The sequence below is a fragment of the Podarcis cretensis genome (assembly GCF_951804945.1).
Source record: "Podarcis cretensis genome assembly, chromosome: 13".
In the NCBI taxonomy this organism is placed as follows: Eukaryota; Metazoa; Chordata; class Lepidosauria; order Squamata; family Lacertidae; genus Podarcis; species Podarcis cretensis.
The window spans coordinates 52117456-52143193 of record NC_137182.1 but is presented as its reverse complement, the minus strand read 5'-3'; the positions used below and the strand labels follow the sequence as shown (position 1 = coordinate 52143193).

The window sequence follows — 25738 nt, the reverse complement described above, 5'->3', positions numbered from 1 at the left end:
GGTTAAGAACAGTTTCAGGTTAAGAATGGACCTCCACAACGAATTAAGTTCTTAACCAGAGATACCACTGTATTCCTCCGCAGGTGTAGCAAAGGAATAATCATTTACACGCAAATCATAATACACACCAAAATTTATTAAATCTATCAAAAGAGTCGTTTATTTCAAGACACCCCCCCCCCAAACATTCCTATACTGCGAAGGAGGAGATGAATCGTTCGTTTTACCGTTGCCAAAAGTGATGAAATCAAACCACACTTTATTTCTTTAATCTCTGCCCACTTGGTTCTTTTCTTTTCCTCCTCTTTCCTCAAGTCTTCCTTAAGCACCTATTCATTCTATCTCTATCTCTCTTGCACAGGGATCCTGGATCAGAATTTGGCCACTCCAGGCATGGGTGGGTTGAAGTTCACTATCTTCTTCTGACACCTAGGCACCAGGGGTGGAGCTCTGCTGTAGGAAGGGTGGGGCTGTTCCTTTTTGCTGAAAAGGTTGGCTTCTTCGCACGACCCATTATTGAGAGAGGAGGTGGAGAGGAGGGTGCCTGGGACGTCCTGAACACCCCGCTCCCAAGGGGTCGTGCACGCCAGCTAGCCCACTCTACGTTACCTGAGCCTCCAGCATGGCCACATACAACGTCCAGGTGGTGACTGGGAAGCAGCTCCGTGCTGGCACCATTGACTCAGTTTTTGCCACCTTGGTGGGCACCCATGGCGAGAGCCCCAAAACTGTGCTGGACAACTGGGGCCCAGATTTCTACAGAGGAGCGGTGAGTGGTTCTGAACAGGATGGGTTGTGGGGGGTGGCAGGCAGCAGAGCATTTATTTTTTTTAAAAGGGCATATCTTACATTTCCCTCCAATGAGCTGGGTAACTGCAAAGCAGAGTCAAATCTTCCCCAAGGAGCAAAAAAAAAATATTTAAGAAGTAAAATGTTAAGTATGCTTTTCTGCTACTGGGAAAATGAAAAATCTGTTGTTGCATTTTCTCCTGAGGAGCAATTGTGTTTGTGTGTTTGCTTTGCTGGTTTGATACGTGCCTGAAATCAGCCTTCTCTTTTGCCTGCTCATTCATTCCATGTTAAAACTTGCTCATAAATAGTTAGGTGTGTTTATTTCTACGCCTCTGGCCATAGCTTCCCCCCCCTTCCCAATACTGTGTAACAAGTCAGTGGTTATCCAGTTAAATGCTTCCAGTGACATTTAAACAGTGTGTTCTATATGCACTGAGTTTTGAATAAAAACCCATCAATATAAAAATGTCTAATGATGATTTCATAGAATATTAATTCAAAATAATACGAGACATATTGGCCCTATTAATTTTGTGTGGTCTTCTCCACTTTCCCCCAAGCAAGGTTAACTCTGTCTGAAACTTGATGACTTTAAAATTAGGTCAGGAGAAGAATGGAAATCTCAAGGCTCCACCCATGTAATTTCTTTTTAAAACATTTTATTTATTAATTTTCCAATATTGACTCAATATTACCAGAGTTTTGCCAATTATACAGATTCCAATTAATATCAAAATAATTCCAATTACAGTATTTCCAGATTTATACAATTTAATCAAAGTGGTTTCCTGTGCTCTTTGATAAGTGATTTTTGCCAGTTCTTATATTGCTGTGGTTCGTATTTTTTAATTAACATCTAATTACATTTCAGTTGGTATATTAATCATTATGATAACAGCTGCATTTTTAGCGATTACTATTCATGTTAATACCTTATCTAACTTTCCATAGGATTTCAAATGAGGTGCTCTAATTATTTTCCTTCTCTCTACGTGTGTCAGTCTGAATATGTCCAATTATAAAACTCCTTGGCCTTTGTCTGCTGTCCAATTCTTGAAATTACTCCAATTGCTGTTGTCTCTCAGCTGTAATCCTGGAGAATTCCCAAAATATCTCAATAGCGCCCTCTCATCGTGCTCTCATCTTGTTCAGTGTTTCCGGACAACAACATACTCCAACAGTCCACTCTTTCTCACTTCTCAGTCAACATCTAGAAATTTTCACGAATGGAGAAAGAGGGATTCGGCTTCTGGCGCAGGGGATCTTGGAGTACATTCATTTTAATTAATCACCATCAAGGTCTCCATGCCTCCCTTGTCCATGGCTCCAAATTCCTTTCATCTTTATGTGATTCTATGACAGACATAGGGACGCGGGTGGCGCTGTGGGCTAAACCACAGAGCCTAGGACTTGCCGATCAGAAGGTCGGTGGTTCGAATCCCCCAGCAGAGTGAGCTCCCATTGCTTGGTCCCTGCTCCTGCCAACCTAGCAGTTCGAAAGCACATCAAAGTGCAAGTAGATAAATAGGTACCGCTCTGGCGGGAAGGTAAACGGCGTTTCTGTGCGCTGCTCTGGTTCGCCAGAAGTGGCTTAGCCATGTTGGCCACATGACCCGGAAGCTGTACGCCGGCTCCCTTGGCCAGTAAAGCGAGATGAGCGCCGCAACCCCAGAGTCGGCAACGACTGGACCTAACGGTCAGGGGTCCCTTTACTTTTACCTTTACCTTTAAGCCATTCTGGAAGCCCTTTTGGATACAAATACTCTTAAGGAAATAATAAATTTGCCTTTGGGCCAATGATTTCTTGTTGCCGGTCAGACCGTGCACAAGAGGAAGCCCAGTTTCTGCTGCATCCTCAGCGCCAGCCCCACGAGCTCGCCAAAGCCGCCGCCCCCCTAGCTGTTCAGCCTCCCGCTGCTGTGGGAGTCATGGGCGGCTCTATGAATGAAAGGCTGCGTCGGAATTTACCTCAGCACGGCACAGGGACTGACCAATCAGTCCCCATGCCGCTGAAAAGCCATGTCGGAGATGCTTGCTGCGCCATCTTTAGGTAAATGCCAACGCGGCCTTTCGGCCTCGGACCCTTGACAGGGGTTTTCAAATGGCCATGTGGGCCAGATTCATGACCCTTTCGGACTGCATTTGGCCCCCAGGCCATAGTTTGCCGACCCCTGGTTTTTGCCATAGTATGGTGACCTTTACATAGCTTCTGTATTTGTTGCTGGTGGCACTGGGGAGATGATGGAGGGAAGCACAGTGGTGGTATTTAGTCCCCATGTTCAAGCATTTATGCACACACATGTGCTTTAGAAGCAAATTGCATCCTTTTCATGCCTTCCTGAAGGAGCGTCTCCACCTCCATCGTTCTGCCCGGACACTGAGGTCCAGCGCCGAGGGCCTTCTGGCGGTTCCCTCCCTGCGAGAAGCCAAGTTACAGGGAACCAGGCAGAGGGCCTTCTCAGTGGTGGCACCCGCCCTGTGGAACACCCTCCCACCAGATGTCAAAGAGAACAACAACTACCAGACTTTTAGACGACATCTGAAGGCAGCCCTGTTTAGAGAAGCTTTTAATGTTTAATAGTTATTGTATTTTAGTGTTCTGTTGGAAGCTGCCCAGAGTGGCTGGGGAAACCCAGCCAGATGGCTGGGGTATAAATAATATATTATTATTATTATTATCCCTGCCAAAGATGTCTAGTGTTATGTATTGAAGTTCTCACCTTGGGACATTCATTGGGTGCCGGCCACAGTAGTGGGAGTCACAGGGCCCCGTTCGTACCAGGTGGCACTCGAGAACGGACGCTTGTGGCGCCAGCACGTAGACCAGCTAAGGTGCAGGGTTGGGGATTTGGATACTACCGCTGTGCCCCCAACTGTGGCCCCAGCTCTGGAGCGGTCGCTAATGGAGGGCGAGGCTCCACCTACACCTTCCTCACAAACTGAGGGCATGGAGCCGAGCCAAGCCGTTTCGGTGGGTCTGCCTGGCTCTCCAGAGACTCGGACCACTGCCGTGCCTGAGCGTCCACCGAGTCCGCTCGCAGCGGTTCCTTCGACAGCAGCGGAGCCACATTTGGTCGCACCACAGTCGCAGCCAGAATCGGGCGGCCACCCGGACTCTGGTACTGGCAGGGTTTCCAAGCACCCAGCTTATTTAAAAGACTATGTTCACGGGACAAACTGCACATGTAAAGCTGTATGGTGAATAAGGTCAATTAATATGCTTATGTGCCTTACTGAAACCAATAAGGGTATTGCTGTATGTAATGGAACCACTATGATTGTAACTAATGCCCCTTCCGATCTTCAGGAGGAGGGGGGGGGTTGTGGGATCACGACCCCGCCCACACTCGCTCTCGCGAGGCTGGCGTCAGCCTCGCGGGAGACAGGGATTCACCCAATTAGCATACCCTGTGGCGCCAGCCAATCGGCTGGCGGCAGGGGCGGGCCTTTGTAGGGCCACTTAAGGTCAGGGCAGCCCCTGGCTCGCCCCCTTTCTTCCCTGGAGACCCACCCACCCGCCCTTTAGGTTTTGCCACTGACCTTGCTATGGGCTTCGGCTGGTCGCCGCAAGGGGCCTGGTAGGAGTTTTTCCATTTGGCTAATTGGCTGGTTTTGTGAGCCACTTGGTTTTTTCGCCTACCTCGTAGCAAATCGTCACAACTCCCTCGGTTTTGGCGGTAGGCATTGGCCGGGGTATTATCATGCAGATGAGGTTGGGGGGGAGGAACGCCATCACCTCCCCCAATGCTTGAAGGGTAGTTCGTTAAAGGACTCCGAGGGGCGACGCCTCGTCCGAAACCTACGGAGGCTAGGGCCTAAAGCGCGCCCCCGAGCGGTAACCCCTCGGGGAGCGCCTAGGGATATGCATCTCGGGTGGCTCCCCCTGTTGGTGTTTAACCCTTCCCGGTCAGACCGGATAGTCGGTTAGGGCCAATGCCTAAAGCCAATACCCTTCTTTCCTGTAATCAATAAAGTTGTGGCCATTTTCGCCCATTAACCTAAAACTCTGTGTCCGTTGTCTTCATTTATTCCACCTGTGGGGGGGAGGGAATAGCCACACAATGCCTTATCTCGGTGGGGAGGGGTGTTATGTATTGAAGTTCTTATCCTGGCCACCAGGAGTATCGTGTATATACCGTATATTTCGCTCTATAAGACGCACCAGACCATAAGACACATCTAGTTTTTAGAGGAGGAAAACAAGAAAAAAAATATTCTGAATCCCAGAAGCCAGAACAGCAAGAGGGATTTGGCTTCTGGGATAGCCTCTTGCTGTTCTGGCTTATGGGATAGCCGCGCACAGCTAGTTTTCACTCAGGTCCATGTCTGTTAATTTAGGTAGGAAACCCTGGGTTGTTGTTGTTACAATGTTGACAGCCGGCTGCCTATAAAAGCAGGCCGGCTGAACTGTTTGCTGTTCATTCGTAACCCTTCCCCCACCACCCGTTTTCCACTCTGTATCCTGCAACGGCTTGCTCTCCTGTAGGGAAATCGGGTGGGTGTTTCCTCTTTTCCCCAGAAGTGAGTATCATGGCTTTCTCCTTCCTTCCTTCTTTGCAGTTGGCAAACCCCTGGTTCCCGTAACCGGAGAATATCCGGAAGAGCTAGGCTGTGAAACTTACATTTTCTTTCTTAACTTAATCTGCACTCTGTTGCAAGCGGCTTTTGTAATGGTCTTGTTCGGAAGAAAACCAAGTCCAGCAAAGGAATGCAATCTATGTTTCATTTATTTATGAATGAAGGGTATGCAATCAGTGTGAATGAGGAGTGGGGAAACACAGTCCTGGGGCCAAAAGGCAGTCTTCCAGTCCACTCTATCTGGTCCTGGAGAGTCTCCGCAGGATGCATCCCTCCCCACGTGACTTCACAATGGTGGAAAACATCCTGGAATTTTGATAATCCCTCTCCTTTGCCCAAGTGGAGGGCAGAGGAATGGGCAAGTGTGTGTAGGAATTGATCTACTGTATAGAGGTGAAATTAAGATTAATTGCTCTGCCCTACCTTTGCCTTGCCAACAAAGGCCCGTATAGTTAAAGCTCTGGTTTTCCCAGTAGTGATGTATGGAAGTGAGAGCTGGACCATAAAGAAGGCTGATCGCCGAAGAATGGATGCTTTTGAATTCTGGTGCTGGAGGAGACTCTGGAGAGTCCCATGGACTGCAAGAAGATCAAACCTCTCCATTCTGAAGGAAATCAGCCCTGAGTGCTCACTGGAAGGACAGATCCTGAAGCTGAGGCTCCAAGACTTTGGCCACCTCGTGAGAAGAGACAACTCCCTGGAAAAGACCTTGATGTTGGGAAAGATGGAGGGCACAAGGAGAAGGGAACGACGGAGGACGAGATGGTGGGACAGTGTTCTTGAAGCTACCAGCATGAGTTTGACCAAACTGCGGGAGGCAGTGGAAGACAGGAGTGCCTGGCGTGTTCTGGTCCAGGGGGTCATGAAGAGTCAGAAACAACTAAACAACTAAATAATAACAACACCAACAACCTTTGCCTCTGACCAGCCCACCATCTGCAAGTGGCCCCCTGGAAGGGAACGAGACCCTCAAGCTTCCCCAGTGATGGATTATATGGCTCTAGACAGATCAATGGTCTGACTCAGTGTAGGCAGTTCAGTGTGGTGCAATGGTTAGAGTCCTGGACTGGAACCTGGGGGAGACCAGGCTTTGAATCCCCACTCGGCCACAAAACTCACTGGGTGACCTTGGGGCCCAGTCACTGCCTCTCTCAGCCTAACCCGACCTCTCAGGGTTGTGTTGTTGTTGTTGTTGTTTAGTCGTTTAGTCGTGTCCGACTCTTCGTGACCCCCTGGACCAGAGCACGTCAGGCACTCCTGTCTTCCACTGCCTCCCACAGTTTGGCCAAACTCATGCTGGTAGCTTGGAGAACACTGTCCAACCATCTCGTCCTCCGTCGTCCCCTTCTCCTTGTGCCCTCCATCTTTCCCAACATCAGGGTCTTTCCCAGGGAGTCTTCTCTTCTCAGGAGGTGGCCAAAGTCTTGGAGCCTCAACTTCATGATCTGCCCTTCCAGAGATGGGGTGACCTATGTACACCCCTGTGAGCAGCTTTTTTTTGGGGGGGGAGGGCCCTGTGATCTCTGGATGAGGGGCAGTACCTAAATGCCATGAATGAATGGGCCTCCTCCACACCAATTGCATACCCTCCAACATTTCTCTGATGAAAATAGGGACATTCTGTTCTACACCAGGAAGATTCTGGGGTACTGGGTCCCTTGATGGGGAGTTGGACCCCCCAAATTTTCTTATAATGGTGCAGGATTCTCAGTCAATAAGACAGACACCAGGTTCCTTGAGGAAAAGCCTTTGGTTTATTAATCTGTGCAGCTGGCTGCAGTGGGATACCTCCCAAAAGCTGAGCATTGTACCCAGATCAGAGCAGGGTTTTTATAGTGTGAGACAAACAACTATCAGCAGAATATTTGATGACATCCAGAACAAGATAGAATTTTGCAAGCAAGTAAAACACAAGAATTCCATCCCACCAGTTCCTCTCCTGGGGAACTTGATTTCCAAGCAGGTTTCGAGATAAGGTCCCTTCTCAAGATAAGCTCACTTCCCCAGTACGTTTCAGAGCACAATTCAAAGTGTTGGTGCTGACCTTGAAAGCCCTAAACAGCCTCAGCCCAGTATACCTGAAGGAGCGTCTCCACCCCCATCGTTCTGCCCGGACGCTGATGTCCAGCTCCAAGGGCCTTCTGGCAGTTCCCTCACTGCGAGAAGCAAAGCTACAGGGAACCAGGCAGAGGGCCTTCTCGGTGGTGGCACCCGCCTTGTGGAACGCTCTCCCATCAGATGTCAAAGAGATAAACAACTACCTGACATTTAGAAGACATCTGAAGGGAAGTTTTTAATGCGTGACATTTTAATGTATTTTTAATCTTTGTTGGAAGCCGCCCAGAGTGGCTGGGGAAACCCAGCCAGATGGGCGTGGTACAAATAAATAATAATAATAATAATAATAATAATAATAATAATAATAATCCCCCATTTCTTCCCAGAAACTGCTATCTTTGCAGACAGAGTTCTGGCCCATCTTCAAATGACTCACCCGTCACGGGGGTGGGGTGGGGATACAAACACCGTCTCTGCTTCTATTTGGGGCAGGGGGTGCTGAGGCAAGTAAATTCTTTTTGTTGCATCCATCAATAACAGTAGGTTAGTCCAACAAGCAGCTAGCTGCCTGAGTGAGGCTGGGGTTCTTCTGAGGTCCGCAGCACCAAGGATGGCTGAGGACTTTGATAATTCCCGTAGAGCCTACAGGCCTAAGTGAGGTTTTTCACCTGGAGTTGAAATCTGTCTCTTTATCATCCCTTCCTGCTTTCTAAGGCTGCCTCTGGATCTCCCAACTTTTCCCTTGCAGGTGAGGGACTATGAAGTCACCTGTGAGCAGGAGCTGGGGGAAATCGTGCTTCTCCGTCTCCACAAAGAAGTTGTGTCTAATCTGCTGTCCACTAGCTGGTACTGTAGTTTTGTCACCGTGACGTCCCCCAAAGGAGAAGTCTATAGATTTCCATGCTATCAGTGGATTGCGGGCTCTGATACCCTGGAGCTGAGGGAGGGATCGGGTAAGTAGACTTGCTTGAAGAGAGAGAGAGAGAGACGAAGAAGGTCCCTACTCTGCAAAATCATCTTTTAGCATTTCATTGTTTGGACAGCATGCCTACCCCCCCAATGGTATTTACTGTTCATAAGAAAATAAAAACTACAGTGGTACCTTGGTTCTCAAACTTAATTCGTTCCAGAAGTCGGTTCCAAAACCAAAGCGTTCCAAAACCAAGGCACGCTTTCCCATAGAAAGTAATGCAAAATGGATCGATCCGTTCCAGACTTTTAAAAACAACCCCTAAAACAGCAATTTAAACATGAATTTTACTATCTAACAAGACTGTTGATCTATAAAATGAAAGCAATAAGCAACATACTCCAGTCACACAACCAACCAACCAACCAACCAACCAATCAGTAGCTGAACTGGGTTCCACACAGTCACGAAAACAAAACAAAAAAAGAGCTGCAGAAACGCAAAATAAATAGCAAAAACAGACAGACCTCGGTGTAACACTCCAAACAGAAGCGAGGCACTCAAAACGGAGCACGTGTGGCTTCCGAATAAAGTTCACAGACTGGAACACTTAACTCCGGGTTTGCAGGGTTTGGGTTCCAAGTTGTTTGAGTATCAAGGCGTTTGAGAACCAAGGGACCACTGTACAAGATCTGAACCGAATGAAGCAGGCTGACATAATAAACACCATCTCTCTCTCTCTCTCTGTGTCCCTCCAGCGAAGACACCAGCTATGGATACTCTTCCTTCACTCAAGGACCACAGGAAGAAGCAGCTTCAGCAAAGACAATCTTGCTACGAGTGAGTGTGGCTGCTGTAAACGTCTAGTCATGCAACCTGTGTGTGTTTGTGTGTCTGTGTAATGGATTCCTGGGTTCTGCCTCCAGCTCTCAGGGGTGGGTGTGTTTAGTCCTCATTCCTCATTTCCAATGTTCAGAGTGTAATAATAATAATAATAATAATAATAATAATAATAATAATATAATTTGTTATTTGTACCCCGCCCATCTGGCTGGGTTTCCCCAGCCACTCTGGGCGGCTTCCAACAAAGACAAAGAATACTCTAAAATCTCACACATTAAAAGCTTCCCTGAAGAGGGCTGCCTTCAGATGTCTTCTAAAAGTCAGGTAGTTGTTTTTCTCTTTGACTTCTGATGGGAGGGCGTTCCACAGGGCGGGTGCCACCACTGAGAAGGCCCTCTGCCTGGTTCCCTGTAGCTTTGCTTCTCACCCAGTATACCTGAAGGAGCGTCTCCACCCCCATCGATCTGCCCGGACACTGAGGTCCAGCTCCGAGGACCTTCTGGCGGTTCCCTCACTGCGAGAAGCAAAGTTACAGGAAACCAGGCAGAGGGCCTTCTCGGTGGTGGCACCCGCCCTGTGGAACGCCCAACCACCATATGTCAAGGAAATAAAGAACTATATGACTTTTAGAAGACATCTGAAGGAAGGCCTGTTTAGGGAAGTTTTGAATGTTTTATGTTTTATCGTGTTTTTAATATTCTGTTGGGAGCTGCCCAGAGTGGCTGGTCCATGACATTGTGATCTTGATTTCCTTCTGCACAGGTGGAAGAAGTTTGCTGAGGGTGTCCCTTTCCATCTGGACGTTGCATCCCCCAAGGAACTGGACACAAACATCAGGTTTTCTTTCGTCAAAGCGGCGGATTTTGTCAATCGCTCCAAAGCCCAGTAAGTTTGGGGAAAGAAGCTGCAATGTTGGTGGCAGATCACGTTCCTTAACGCAAACCATTTTCTGGGCTATGCACAGGCAGTTCCAGCCCAGGGTCTGTGGTAAACAGTGAAGTGTAGGTGGGTTCCCACGAGGCAAGACACAGTGATAACAGCAAGAACCTTTGTTGAACTAACAGAACTGGACAACAGGGGCAAAGCAACTGCTTATATACATTTCTGAAGGCCTGGGCCACTCCCACTCTCAATGTGATTGGCTGTCTAAACTTCCAAACTGCGAATCATGACTCAGAGTTTCAGGGCCAATGGCAGAGGCCCAAATCCTGAAATGTTCTGCGATTGGACAACATGTATCGAATCAGAACACAGGGCCTCAGAATCCTTAGTCCAGACCCAAGCTCAGGCAAACACAGACCACTGAATACATAACAAGCAGACAAGGGGAAGGAGACTTCTGGAAGGAGGAATGACGCTAGTCACCGTTGCTCTGGCCATTCACACCTCCTACAATGCCTCGCAAAGGTCTCAGTATATCCCCTCAGAAATCTGCCATGCGGGAAATACCAAAAAAAGTCCCAAAGTGACTGACAACCAAAGTAAAGCAATAATAATATAATAATGAAATTATGTACACATATTGACAGCAGATGGAACATTTCAGTATCATATCATTTGTGCTGCCCAAATACCAAGGAAAATAGAATTGTAGAGTTGCAAGGGACCCCAAAAACCATCTACTCGAACCCCCTGCAATGCAGGAATATGCAGCTGCCCCATATGGGTATTGAACCTGCGACCTTGGTCACCATACTCTAACCGACGGAGCTATCCAGCAAAAGACTGTCTTTGTGAGGCGCCAAAAGGAAGACAAGGCTGGTGCCAGGCAGGCCATCTCAGAAAGAGCATGGGAGATTGCTCATCCACCATGTCTTTCCTCCATGAGAATTTCATGGAGTGGAGATGATGGCTTCTTGCATTTAGTGATACTCTCTGTATCGTATTACACTGTTTTACTGGCCGCTGCTGAAATTCTCGCCTTGACTTCTATTGATGGTTGATTCGTTGTTGTATTTTAGCTTTGGAAGCTGCCCAAAGAGTATTGCTATTGCAGTGTACAAATGCTTTCAGTAAGTACAGTGGTACCTTGCGCCTTGGTTCTCAAACAACTTGGAACCCAAACACTGCAAACCTGGAAGTAAGTGTTCTGGTTTGCAAACATTTTTCGGAAGCCGAACGTGCTCCGTTTTGAGTGTTATGCTTCCGATTTGAGCGCCACACTTCCGTTTTGAGTGTTACGCTGAGGTCTGTCTGTTTTCGCTATTCATTTTGCATTTTTGTGGCTCTTTTTTTTGGGGGGGGGGTGACTGTGTAGAACCCGGTTCAGCTACTGATTGATTGATTGATTGATTGATTGTGTGACTGCAGTACTGTTTATTGCTTTCATTTTATGGATCAATGGTCTCGTTAGATAGTAAAATTCATGTCAAATTGCTGTTTTGGGGTTTGTTTTTAAAAGTCTGGAACAGATTACAGTCATATCATGGGTTACAGATGCTTCAGACTGTGTTTTTTCGGGTTATGGACGCGCCAAAACCCGGAAGTACCGGAATGGGATACTTCCGGGTTTCGGCAGTTGCGCATGTGCAGAAGTGCTAAATCACGCTTTGTGCATGCACAGAAGCGCCGGATCGCAACCGGCATGTGCGCAGACGCGGCGCTGCAGGTTGAGAACATGCCTCCCACACGGATCACGTTCGCATCCACTGTAATCCGTTTTGCATGACTTTCTCTCTTTTTTTCTTTGTTTTTATTTATTATTATTATTATTTATTTATTTATTCATACAACAAGGAAAAAAACACACACAAAAAAACACAAATACCAAATTACACACAAATTACAAAAATAACCATAGCCACATAATTTTCTTGGCAAACAATAAAACATCTATTGGTCTTAACACTAAAGACCCAACTTCCCGTCTATTCCATATTTCAAATTCATGTTACTTACTGCCAATACACATTTTTTTTCATAATTAAACTTATTCTCAATAAATCTAATTGCATTACTTTCTATGGGAAAGCACGCCTTGGTTTTGGAACGCTTTGGTTTTGGAACGGACTTCCGGAACGGATTGAGTTTGAGAACTAAGGTACCACTGTAATAGATTGGCGGCGGCAGTGGGGGGGGGCAGCGGTTTCCTGTTCATGGGGCACCTTTAAAGGACAAGGAAGAGCACATTTCATCCCTTGACGTTCACCCCCCCCCCCTTGTTTCCTTCTGACTCCAGGCAGGTAGAGCTCAAGCTGAGAGGGTACTCCACTAGCCAAGAGTCCTGGGAGAAACTGGAAGATATAAACAAAGTCTTCTTGTTCACCGAGACGGATTTGTCCAGTAAGATGGTAGCCCTGTTCAAAACTCACTGCAAGCAGCCTCTGATAGACCCCCATAGTGGGAATTTCGTTTGCAGCTACCTAGAGATCGGGGTTGGTTTCCAGAAATCTGGTCCTGGGCTCTTTCCTGATTTAGTAACACAATGGATCCTACTGTGAATGGGACCTGTGAATCCCAAAAGCGGTTGCCACTGATTTAACGTGCCAGAACCTCCTTTGGCTCATGTGGAGATCCATTTGAGGTTAGCGTCAAATCCTGGCCAACGGGCTGACGCTCACTGGATCCTTCAGTCAAGCTTATAATTTGCTCAGCAGCAGAACAGGGAGTAGCTGGGTTCGTGGGTGTCCAAAGCCTGCGGAATTTGTTGGCTATAAAGCAAAGTCCGTAAAATAATGAAGCAATGTACCTATAATGAAATTTGAAGCAACTTAAAGCAATTTGAGACAGTTTGCAACTAATTAATGGTATGAAGTAATAACTGGCGTTGACAAAGCAATCAGGCTGGGAAAATTGCACAATCCTAACCCACTCCAGTTGCAAAACAGTTATAAGTTGCAAAACAGTTATAAGTTCTTGAGCAAATGAAATCACTGAATGTCATAATTACCAATCCAACGCAGCAGGCCAGTCTTTGAGGCTTTCAGCTGTGCGATATGGGGCAGGTTAAAGGTAAAGGGACCCCTGACCGTTAGGTCCAGTCGTGACCGACTCTGGGGTTGCAGCGCTCATCTCACTTTATTGGCCGAGGGAGCCAGCGTCCAGCTTCTGGGTCATGTGGCCAGCATGACTAAGCCGCTTCTGGCGAACCAGAGCAGCGCATGGAAACGTCGTTTACCTTCCCGCCGGAGCGGTACCTATCTATCTACTTGCACTTTGACGTGCTTTCGAACTGCTAGGTTGGCAGGAGCAGGGACCAAGCAACGGGAGCTCACTCCGTCGCGGGGATTCAAACTGCCGACCTTCTGATCGGCAAGTCCTAGGCTCTGTGGTTTAACCCACAGCGCCACCCGCGTCCCTACTAACGGGGCAGGTTAGTAGACAGGCCTGAGTCGGGATTCGAACCCTGGTCTCCCGAGTCCTAGTCAGACACTCTAACCTGGCCCTTCTCAACTGTGGGTCCCTTTATGTTGCTGGACTGCAACTCCCATCATTCCTAGCCAGCATTGCCAGTGATCAGGGATGATGGGAGTGGCTCTAACCACTACACCACACTACCTGGCACTGAAAGGAAAACTGTACAGCCTCCTTCCCCCCCCCAAAAAAAACCCTAACAAAAAACCCCCGAACGCACCTTTTAAAAATAAAATAAAATTGGTCGGTAAGTGACCAGGAGATCAGACTCTTCTATTAATTTTGCATTCGTTTCGTGACTCCAGGAGGCAGACCCACGTAAAAGGTAGACTAAGCTATCTGGGATCAGGAAGAGAGGAACTGAGACCCTTCCCATATCAGATGTTCCCCATGCAGGGGAATCTCAACCCACTTCAGCCCTGACTTGATGCTCTTGTGTTTTGAGGCTCTTGCTTGTTTTGGCTCCGTGATTTAAGGCAGCTCCGTCTGTTCCTAGGATACGTCGTGAAGCACTGGAAGGACGACGCGTTCTTTGGCTACCAGTTTCTGAACGGTCTGAACCCCAGAATGATCCAAAGATGCACTGAGATTCCATCCAACTTCCCTGTGACTCAGGACATGGTGGCCAAGTCCCTTGGGGACTCCACCACCCTGCAGAGGGAGCTGGAGGTGAGTAGGGAAAACGCTCTGCAGCTCGGCTGATCAGTGGCGTAGCGTGGGTTGTCAGCACCCGGGGCAAGGCAAGTAATTTGTGCCCCCTAACCCGTGGATTTGCGCCCCCTAACCCTAACCCCCAGATGTTGCGGCCACTGCTACGCCACTGCGGCTGATGGGGAAACGCTGTTGCACCAGAAGTGGCACGCAAGCTGCACACCTTTCCTCGATGCTGCTGCTGCTGATATTGTTGTTGTTGTTATTTATTATTATTATTATTATTATTATTATTATTATTATTATTATTTGTTGGGAAAGATTGAGGGCACAAGGAGAAGGGGACGACGGAGGACGAGATGGTGGGACAGTGTTCTCGAAGGGACCAGCATGAGTTTGACCAAACTGCAGGAGGCAGTGGAAGACAGGAGTGCCTGGCGTGTTCTGGTCCAGGGGGTCACAAAGAGGCGGACACAACTAAACAACTAAACAACAACATTATTAATACTCTGCCCATCTGGCTGGGTTTCCTTAGCTACTCTGGGCGGCTCCCAACAGAATATTAAAAACACGATAAAACATCAAACATTCGAAACCTCCCTAAACAGGGCTGCCTTCAGATGTCTTCTGAAAGTCAGATAGTTATTTCCTTGACGTCTGATGGCAGAGTGTTCCACAGGGCGGGTGCCACCACCAAGAAGGTCCTCTGCCTGGTTCCCTGTAACTTCACTTACTGCAGTGAGGGAACCGCCAGAAGGCCCTCAGCGCTGGACCTCAGTGTCCGGGCTGAACGATGGGGGTGGAGATGCTCCTTCAGGTATACAGGACCGAGGGCTTTCAAGGTCAGCACCAACACTTTGAATTGTGCTCGGAAACATCCTGGGAGCCAACGTATGTCTTTCAGGACCTGTGTTATGTGGTCCTGGTGACCACTCCCAGTGACCAGTCTGGCTGCCGCATTCTGGATTAGTTTCTGGGTCACCTTCAAAGGTAGCCCCACGTAGAGCGCATGGCAGTAATCCAAGCGGGAGATAACCAGAGCATGCACCACTCTGGCGAGACAGACAGCGGGCAGGTAGGGGCTCATCCTGTGTACCAGATGGAGCCGTGACAGAGGCTTGTGTTCTTCTCCCAAACAGAAGGGGTCCATCTTCATTGCTGACTACCGCATCCTGGAGGGGCTGTCTGCAGGAATCAATAACAACCACCAGCAATACCTAGCAGCCCCCCTGTGCCTGCTGCATCTCACAGCCCAGGAGCAGCTTATGCCCCTCGCCATCCAGGTAACAGGCTGGGGCAGCTGGGGGCTCAGAAGATGCTTTGGGAGATAGCATGTGGGGAAGGGAGGCTGTGCCTCCATCATGGACCGAAGGCGACCTCTGGTGGTTCTCTGCGGTACTCTGCAACCTCGTACTTTAAATCGGTTAATGCAGTCAATTGCGCAGAGTCGACTTGCATGATTTCAACCTTACTGTCATGGACTGACTGGGTACCAAGGAACGGTGGGAGGCACCAGCCGGGGAGCCCCCGAGGGAAGGAGGCTCAGTGCCTGGGGAGTGGTGGCGGGACGACAATGAACGGTCAAAGGCAGAAGAGGGAGCAGACTAGGAGGAGAAGGTGTCGGAAGCTGAAGAGACAACAGGGTTTAGTGAGCAGGAAGAGGCTGCGGCAGAGAGCAGTTCAGACTCGGAGCCAGGAGAGAAGAGTGGAAAGAAAGGGGGCCAGGAAACAGAAATGAGGATGGTGAAGAATCTAGGGGGTCTTCCAGCTCCCTTCCCTGCCTGGTCTCCCAAAACACGGGGAGGAATGAAAAGGGCGGAGCAAAGAGAGACAAGTCGAAGGAGTCTCAGATTGCTTAGGAAGGTCCTGGGGGAAGAGGAGATTTAGGTAGCTGTGGGAAGGCCTGGGGACCTCATTGGGGCTAGATCAGGTATCCCCAACCTTCGCCCTCCAGATGTTTGGGACTACAATTCCCATCATCCCTGACCACTGGTCCTGTTAGCTAAGGATCATGGGAGTTGTAGGCCAAAACATCTGGAGGGCCGCAGGTTGGGGGTGCCTGGGCTAGATCTACCAGGAATAGTTGTGTGCTCACTAGGCCTGGCCTTCTCAGCTGTTCGGTTCTTTGAATGAAGAGTTAATTTCGCCGACACTGTGTGAGTTATTGCTGACCTGCTCCTGGCGGCAGTTATATGATTGAAAGATGGCTGTTTGAAATCCTACAAATTAATGGCACGCAAGGCAAAGAGCTGTGACGCTTCGTTTTCCTGGCATAGAAAGAGCTGTCAATTTCCCTGCCTTGCTTACTGGATTCTGGGATGCTCTCCCGATCTCGTGACAGCATCCCAGAGCCTGATAAGCAGGGCAGAGAACTTACAATTTATTGTAACTAGATTTATCAAAAAGCTTTTGATGAAGAATCTCACCAAAGACTCCTGAGGAACCTCCGCAGTCATGGTATAGGTCCTCTTACGGATCAGAGACTGTCCAAGAAACAGGAAACAGAGAGTAGGAATAAATGGAGCCAATGTTGTATTCTGCCACCCCCACAGCTCAGCCAGACCCCTGGCCCAAAGGCTCCCATCTTCCTGCCGAGTGACCCCGAATGGGACTGGATCCTGGCCAAGACCTGGGTGCGAAACGCTGACTTCCAGGTGCACCAGGTCCTCACCCACCTGCTCCGAACCCACCTGCTGGCGGAGGTGTTCACCATAGCCACCCTGCGCCACCTCCCCATGTGCCACCCGCTCTATAAGGTGAGGCTGCCAATTCTGTGTCCTTGAGCCTGGTGGAACTTGAGACCGGACCTACCTAAAAGACTGCACTGGAGACAGAAAGGAAGCACATCCATTCTCTTCAGTAGCTTAGAACAAAGAGAGTATGGCACCCAAGATGGATGCTCACAGATTATTTTTTAAAAATAATGCTTTTATTTATTTTCATAGTACAGAAGATAAATTTTGAGAAAATAATTATTACAACAATAAACAAAACAAAACAAAACAAAACAAAACAGTAAACAACAAATAACTTGTCCTGATGACACCCCAGGCTTTTATCATGTATTAAAGTTTCATCTGAATATTATAAGACAGGGGTGTACAAACTTTTTTCAAAGAGGGCCAGATTTGATGAAGTGAAGGGCCATGAGGGCCGACCAAAGTCTCTTATATTTTGACCAAACTGTGGAAGGCAGTAGAAGAAAGGAGTGCCTGGCGTGCTCTGGTCCAGGGGGTCACAAAGAGTTGGACACGACTAAACGACTAAACAACATCTATTATATATCCCTAGTATCCAGAGTTCATGTTACTTTACTAGTGTCATTGTATTCCTGCCAATGATTTCAACTCTTCACAGTGGTCTCTCAAAAAAAGTGGTTCCTCTGGTTGCAAATGGGATCTGTTCCGGAGGCCCGTTCACAACCTGAAAGGAACGCAACCCGCGTCTGCGCGTGCACAGGTCACAATTTGCCACTTCCGCGCATGCGCATGACATCATTTTTGCGCGTCTGTGCATGCGCGAGCGGCGAAACCCGGAAGTAACCCTTTCCGGTACTTCTGGGTTGCCGCAGGACGCAAACTGAAAACACACAACTTGAAGCAAACGTAAAAGTTATCCCAGTTTCTGATCTTTCCCGTCAATCTTGCCATTCCATCAGCTTGGTCTGGCACTCTTCTCTGGTCGGTACTTCGAAATTTCCAGCTGTGCTTCACAGCATACAATACTGGCACATTATAGAATCACTCCCCATTTTGATGTACATTAGATCATTAACTGGGACACGGGTGGCGCTGTGGGTTAAACCACAGAGCCTAGGACTTGCCGATCAGAAGGTCGGTAGTTCAAATCCCTGTGATGGGGTGAGCTCCCGTTGCTCAGTCCCTGCTCCTGCCAACCTAGCAGTACGAAAGCATGTCAAAGTAGATAAATAGGTACTGCTCCGGTGGGAAGGTAAACGGCGTTTCCGTGCGCTGCTCTGGTTTGCCAGAAGTGGCTTAGTCATGCTGACCACACGACCCGGAAGCTGTACACTGGCTCCCTCGGCCAGTAAAGCGAGATGAGCGTCACAACCCCAGAGTCGGTCACGACTGGACCTAATGGTCAGGGGTCGCTTTATCTTTTTTTTTTAAGCCATTAACAAAGCCGTCCTCTCCCGTCTTCTACAGCTCCTGATCCCCCACACCCGCTACACCCTCCACATCAATGCCTTGGCCCGGGAGCGCCTCATTTCAAAGGATGGCGTCTTCGACAAGGTAAGCTGCCCTGGGGTCTTGCTACCCCGCCTGAGAAGAACCAGGTTTTGCTGCTCCTTCCAGGTTCTGACTCCCTTTCCCCCACCCCATGTCTGCAGGCAACTGGCGTTGGACTGCAGGGCTTGGTTGAGCTGCTGCAAAAGGACTTGAAGACCATGACCTACTCGTCCCTCTGCCTCTCAGAAGACATGGAAGCTCGCGGGGTGTCCTCGTTGCCCAATTATTACTACAAGGAGGACGGCCTGAAGATCTGGGCAGCTGTGGAGAGGTCAGGGAAGGGCGTGGGTGGAACTGTGTCGGTCTCCATTTTGCCTGGAGCGATATTCAAGGATGTTGATGTTGATGTGGATGTGGTGTGTGTGTGTGTGTTTGCATTTGTGTGCAGGAATACAAAGGGAGGGTTGGGAGGCTCCGACTCAGGTGGTGGAACATCGTTCTGCCCGGACACCGAGGTCCAGCTCCGAGGGCCTTCTGGTGGTTCCTTCACTGCGAGAAGCGAAATTGCGTGGCTATTCCCGCCCCCCCCCCAGGTAGAATAAATAAAGACACTGGACACAAGAATTTAGGTTAATGGGCGAAAATGGCCACAACTTTATTGATTACAGGTAAGAGGGGTATTGGCTTTAGGCATTGGCCCTAAAAGACTATCCGGTCTAAACGGGAAGGGTTAAGCACCAACAGGGGGAGCCACCCGAGATGCATATCCCTGGGCGCTCCCCAAGGGGTTACCGCTCGGGGACGCGCTTTAGGCCCTAGCCTCCGTAGGTTTCGGACGAGGCCCCCGACCTTAAGTGGCCTTTGAACGGCCCGCCCCCGCCACCAGCCGATTGGCTGGCGCTGCGGGGAATGTAAATTAAGGGAATCCCAGCTTCCCGCGAGGCTGGCGTCAGCCCCGCGGGAGTGTGGGTGGGGACGTGAGCCCGCAACCCCCCCCTCCTGAAGGTCAGTTTGGTAGTGGCATTACAGGGAACCAGGCAGAGGGCCATCTCCGTGGTGGTGCCCACCCTGTGGAACGCCCTCCCACCAGATGTCAAGGAAATAAACAACTATCTGACTTTTAGAAGACATCTGAAGGCAGCCCTATTTAGGGAAGTTTTTCATGTTTGTTGTTTTGTCGTGCTTTTAATATATTCTGTTGGAAGCTGCCCAGAGTGGCCAGGGAAAACCCAGCCAGATGGGTAGGGTATAAATAAATTAACAACAACAACAGCAAATTCCTAGGAGCTCACCATTGACAAAGTGAAGGGAATTTTGTGTCTGTAGTTGTAGCTCAGAACGGCTATAACCCCTTGATCCAGTTCCCTCCTCTATTTCTATTTTACAGCCCTATTATTATGATGATGATGATGATGATGATGATGATGATGATGCTGGATGTGGAGGAGACTTAGCATCCCACAATCTCCTTTTTCTGTGGGTGGAAGACCAAGTGGTCCATGAAGAGGTCTTAATTCTGCAAGCTGAGCAGTCTCTTATTTCCCCTTTATTTGACTCTTTCCCATAGATTTGTCTCTGGCATTGTCGACTTGTATTACAAAGACGACCGCTCTGTGCAGGATGATTTTGAGCTGCAGTCTTGGATACATGACGTCTTCACAAAAGGCTTCCTGCAACAAGAGTCCTCTGGTATTGCCCAGCCCTCATAAAATTATGGGATTTCCTATAGCAATGAACAGCGGGAGGGGGTTAAGAATCCACCAATGGTTATAAAAGTAACCACGCATGCCATGCTCCTCAGTGTACCTTAATGCTGTTCAATGGACTCTAAGTCACATGGGACTGAGGTATATGGGCAATAGGTCAAACAGGTGAATAGTCCCCATAAAACAGAAAGTGAAAATATCTGCCAACTGACTCTTGGAAGTTTCAACAGTCCTGAAAGGGCCAGCACCACATACCCTGCAAGTGTCCCTGAAAACCCACGACACTCTGTTTTTTCACACAAGAGAATGGTGACCATTTTGGACACCATGATTTTGCATGTTTCTGTACCGTGACCCCCCCCCAAAAAAAGCATTTTTGAGGGCCACAGTCTTGTGGAGCACCCCAAAACATGCATTTTTGGGTGCCATGCCTGGGGAAAGCGCTGGGGTTTTTTTTGGGGGGGGGGGTTGTGGCATGAAATCGTTCAATATGACCAAGTTCAAAATGGCCGCCATTCCCTCGTGAGAAAAAAACGGGTAGATGGTGCTTTGGAAAATTGTGTCCTGGAATTTATCCTTGAAATGTCGGACGGTATGGAACCATTAATAGATGCTCACTATTTTAAAGCTGATCATGAGGACTACATAGTTTTTGAAAGAAATCTAATGAGATTTGCATATGGCAACACAATGCGTGTGCCTGCCCATATATTGCACCCCTCCTTGTTGAAAGGACTCACTCCTGATTAATAACTGTTGTGGATTTAGCCTTCCTCTTCCTCTTCGCAGGCATCCCTTCTGCATTCAAAACTGTGAAAGAGGTCAAGAAGTTCTTCACGATGGCAATTTATACCAGCTCGGCCCAGCACTCTGCCGTCAACAGTGGGCAGGTAGGAGAGGGGTGCGCCCTCATTTACCTCCAAGCAGGTAGACATCGCGAGGCAGACTAAGCAGGCCTGACTACAAGCCTATGTTGGGTTTTATATGATAGTTTTAACTTTCATGGCTTGCCCCAAAGAATCCTGGGAAAAGATCCCAAAATGCCCCACCATGAAGACAGCTCTGATGGTTCTCTGGGGAGCTAAAATGACTGTTGAACCAGATTACTTTTATGGTGTCAATGGGCCAAAAGAGAAAAGCGTAGCTGTTTTGGCCAGAAGCCATCAATAGCCCATAAATTTGCCTGATCCTTGTTCAAAGCCGTCCAGATTGGCGGCCTTCGTTGCCTCCTGCAGGAGCAAGTTCCATAGTTTAACAATGTGACGTGTGGCAAAGTCTTTTCTTTCTCCTGAAACTTCCAACAAGATTTCCGATGGAGCAGAGCTTTTCATACAGGTGAAACTCGGAAAATTAGAATACCGTGGGAAAGTTCATTTATTTCAGTAATTCAACCTAAAAGGTGAAACTAATATATAAGATAGACTCATGACATGCAAAGCATGTGGGACTGTGGAAACTTCACACTGGACTTCAAGCATTTGGCATTGTGTGCCTCCCCATTCTTCCTCCAGACTCTGGGTCCTTGGTTTCCAAATGAGATGCAAAAGCTGCTCTCATCAGAAAAGAGATTTGGGGAGCCATGTCATCCGCTGTTGTTGTTCCGCTGTGCTCCATTAAGTCCAGGGTCAACTCAGCCGTCTACCAGGAGATTTTGGAGCACTTCATGCTTCCTTCCGCAGACGAGCTTTATGGGGATGCTGATTTCATTTTCCAGCAGGACTTTGGCACCTGCCCACACCGCCCAAAGTACCAAAACCTGGTTCAATGCCCATGGGATTACTGTGCTTGATTGGCCAGCAAACTCGCCTGACCTGATCCCCATAGAGAATCTATGGGGCATTGCCAAGAGAAAGATGAGAGACATGAGACCGAGCTATGCAGAAGAGCTGAAGGCTGCTATTGAAGCTTCCTGGTCTTCCATAGCACCTCAGCAGTGCCACAGGCTGGTAGCATCCATACCACGCCGCATTGAGGCAGTAATTGATGCAAAAGGGGCCCAAACCAAGTACTGAGTACATATGCCTGCTTCTACTTCTCAGAGGTCCAATATTGCTCTATTTGCAGCCCTTGTTTTGCTGATTTCATGTAATATTCTAATTTTCTGAGATTGTTAATTTGGGGTTTTCATTAGCTGTACACCATAAACATCACAATTATACCAAACAAAGGCTTGACATACCTCGCTTTGCATGTCATGAGTCTATCTCATATATTAGTTTCACTTTTTAAGTTGAATTACTGAAATAAATGAACTTTCCCACAATATTCTACAGTGGTGCCCCGCAAGACGAACGCCTCGCAAGACGAAAAACCCGCTAGACGAAAGGGTTTTCCGTTTTGGAGGCGCTTCGCAAAACGAATTTCCCTATGGGCTTCCTTCGCAAGACGAAAACCCATAGGGAAATCTCCGGGACAGCGGGGAAGCGCAGTGCGTCTTCCCCACTGTCCTCGGACCTCCTCCGAAGGCTGGCGGTGGGGCGGAGAGACCTTCTCCCCGCGCCAGCCTTCGGATGGCTGTCCTGAAGACTTGCGGTGGGAGGAGGGTTTTCCTTCCCACCACCAACATTCGGAAGGCTGTTCTGAATGTTGGCAGTGGGGAGGAAAAACCCTCCTCCCACCGCAAGCCCCGGGAACAGAGGAGAAGCGCTGCGCGCCTTCCCCTCTGTTCCCGTACCTGTCCTGAAGGCTTGCGGTGGGGAGAAAAGCCCTTCTCCGCACCGCCAGCCTGGCAAGCGGTCTCCATAGGAACGCATTAATTGATTTTCAATGCATTCCTATGGGAAACTGTGCTTCGCAAGACGAAAAACTCGCAAGAAGAAAAAACTTGCGGAACGAATTAATTTCGTCTTGGGAGGCACCACTGTAATTTTCCGAGTTTCACCTGTATTTATCTTCATTTCACAAATTTGTATGCCTCTCGATTGCATAGCTCACCTCTTTGCGTTCTTAATCCTTGGGGGGGGGGCGATTGCTTTTATTCACAGTTTGATTTGGGAGCATGGATGCCCAACTTTCCCCCGTCCATGAGGAAGCCGCCGCCTCAGACCAAGGGGGCGGCAAACTTGAAGGACTACCTAGACACCATCCCGGCCATCAACACCACCTGCACCATCCTGAGCACGCTGTGGCTGCTGAGTTCCAAATCTCCAGATATGGTGAGTGGGAGGCCGTCTGCCACAGATGCTTGAGCTGAGATTCCTGCCTTGTCGGGGGTTGGGACAGATGTGTTGGCTATTTGCAGATTAAAGGTAAAGGTACCCCTGCCCGTACGGGCCAGTCTTGCCAGACTCTGGGGTTGTGCGCCCATCTCACTTAAGAGGCCAGGGGCCAGCGCTGTCCGGAGACACTTCCGGGTCACGTGGCCAGCGTGACATCGCTGCTCTGGCCAGAGCCAGAGCCAGAGCCAGAGCCGCACACGGAAACGCCGTTTACCTTCCCGCTGGTAAGCGGTCCCTATTTATCTACTTGCACCCGGAGGTGCTTTCGAACTGCTAGGTTGGCAGGCGCTGGGACCGAGCAGCGGGAGCGCACCCCGTCGCAGGGATTCGAACCGCCGACCTTTCGATCGGCAAGCCCTAGGCGCTGAGGCTTTAACCCACAGCGCCACCTGCGTCCCATTTGCAGATTAGTTGTTATCAAAATGTTTATTTGGCTTTACGCCCATCATGAAACGCAACAACAACAAAACAAATCAATAAAACAGCGGACTCGTACAAGTCACAAATAGTATAACACAGTTCACAACTCACAAGGACAAATATTAGCCATTCATTAGAAAAGTTTAAGATTAAAATTAAAATTAAAACTATTTTTTGCACTGCACTAAAATCAATATCTGATGTCGTTATAGGAATTATAGATTAGTTGTGCTGCAGAAAGCTTGCTGTGGAGACCACACATTGCAAGGAACACAAAATAACTTAACTAGGTTTTAATAACAAAAACAAAAACTCCTTTTACATTAATTATAATACAGTGGTGCCTCGTAAGACGAAATTAATCCGTTCCCCGAGTCTCTTCGTCTTGCGGTTTTTTCGTCTTGCGAAGCACGGCTATTAGCGGCTTAGCGGCTATTAACGGCTTAGCGGCTTTAAGAAAAAGGAAACAAACTCGCAAGAACTCGCAAGACGTTTCGTCTTGTGAAGCAAGCCCATAGGGAAATTTGTCTTGCGGAATGACTCAAAAAACGGAAAACTCTTTCGTCTTGCGCGTTTTTCGTCTTGCGAGGCATTCGTCTTGCGAGGTACCACTGTATATCAATAAGCATGACCCAACCACCAGGGCACTGGGAGAGCTAGGTGCTGCTCTTTATATACTATACCCAATTGCTGACACAGCTTAATTAACACAACTTAACAGCACCTGCTGTACTGATTCACAGCTGTAAAACTAGGTCACGTTATTTGCTCTGGCCCTTAAAGAAATACACATCTTGCGGAACAATAATGAACCTTCACATTTAAAGAGACCATTCAACAAGATGACCCTCAGGTGTCTTCCAACCCTACAGTTCTGTGGTTAAAAGATGAAGAGTGCCTTTAATAACAGCAGTGAAAATATTAAGAAGACTGTGCATGCAGTTTGCAAGCTACAGCCTGGCAGGAACTGGTTGCAAGTTATAGAAGGAGGGCGGGCGGCTTCTTCTTCTCCCCTCTCCCAATTAACCTCCATCTCCAGGGCTTGCCCTGTGACATCACCAGGGGCCTTCAAATCTCAGGGTCTGGGATGATCCTGACCTGGCAACCCCACTCTGGAACGCCATCGTATGTGCCTCTTGGGGCCTGCTATTCTTGCTTAGCCTGCTATTCTTGCTTCCCTCTTTTTGACAGATACGCTTGGGGAAATACCCTGAGGAGCATTTCACGGAGGATGCCCCAAAAGGTCTCATCGAAGCCTTTCAGCACGACCTGCACAGGATCTCCCAGGAAATCGAGGAAAGGAACGAGTCTGTCTCCAAACTGATCCCTTCTGGCTATGAGTACCTGTACCCGCCTGAGATAGAGAACAGCGTCGCTATATAAGCTCTGCGGGTGGTGAATCCATTTTACGCCGCTCTTCCAATATTTGTTACCGTATTACATTTGCCTATATTTGGGGGTGCACATTCTGATAAGTGATTCGCATAGACACAGTGAATATCAGCCTCAGCGCAGTGAGTCACTTTGGGGTGGGTGTTGCAAGTTACACTTTGGCAACCAGCTGCCTGTCAGATGTCTTGGACTACAACTCCCATCAGCCCCAGTATCCTATGACATACAGTTAGCACCGTCTTCTAGCAGGGCCCTCACCTCGCACAGAGTCACGCTTTTTTCTCTAATGATGCTCCTCACACACTCTGCTTCATTTCACTGAACTGCTGGTTCTCTTGCTGCTCCATTTGTTCAAGTGGCTCAGGGATTATTGCTATTCCGCCCTCCGTTTCAGCTCAGTCATGCTTCACTCACAGGCCCTCCTCCAGGAAACACAGATCTCACTTCTGACACCAGTGTTGCACGCCACCGCAATCTCTCAGTGGTGTGAGATTTTAGGGGTTCCAGACACTCGCCAGGGTTTTTGCTCCCTTTTGGGAATGAGGCACAGCAAAGACTGTGGTGTCTTTATGATATATGGTTTATTTACACATACTATATATACAACCTGAGCTGATCCCAAGAGAC

At 48.5% G+C, this 25738-nt stretch overlaps 1 protein-coding gene and 1 long non-coding RNA gene across 2 annotated transcripts; one reads left to right on the top strand and one right to left on the bottom strand.

Annotated features, from left to right (window-relative positions):
* Positions 1-508: 508 nt before the first annotated feature.
* LOC307202152 (hydroperoxide isomerase ALOXE3-like) lies at positions 509-25733 on the top strand. The gene is made up of 14 exons (XM_079951874.1): positions 509-769; positions 8177-8381; positions 9097-9178; positions 9944-10066; positions 12360-12463; positions 14031-14203; positions 15325-15468; positions 16738-16941; positions 18352-18438; positions 18537-18706; positions 19943-20064; positions 20871-20971; positions 23066-23236; positions 24911-25733. The coding sequence occupies exons 1-14, from the start codon at positions 623-625 to the stop codon at positions 25100-25102; spliced, it is 2025 nt and encodes a 674-aa protein (XP_079808000.1). The 5' UTR covers positions 509-622; the 3' UTR covers positions 25103-25733.
* On the bottom strand, positions 811-8157 carry LOC307202373. Its single transcript, XR_013832862.1, has 3 exons — positions 6283-8157; positions 4851-5793; positions 811-4076 (listed from the first exon to the last, which is right to left on the bottom strand). It is a non-coding gene; the product is annotated as an uncharacterized lncRNA (long non-coding RNA).
* Positions 25734-25738: the final 5 nt, after the last annotated feature.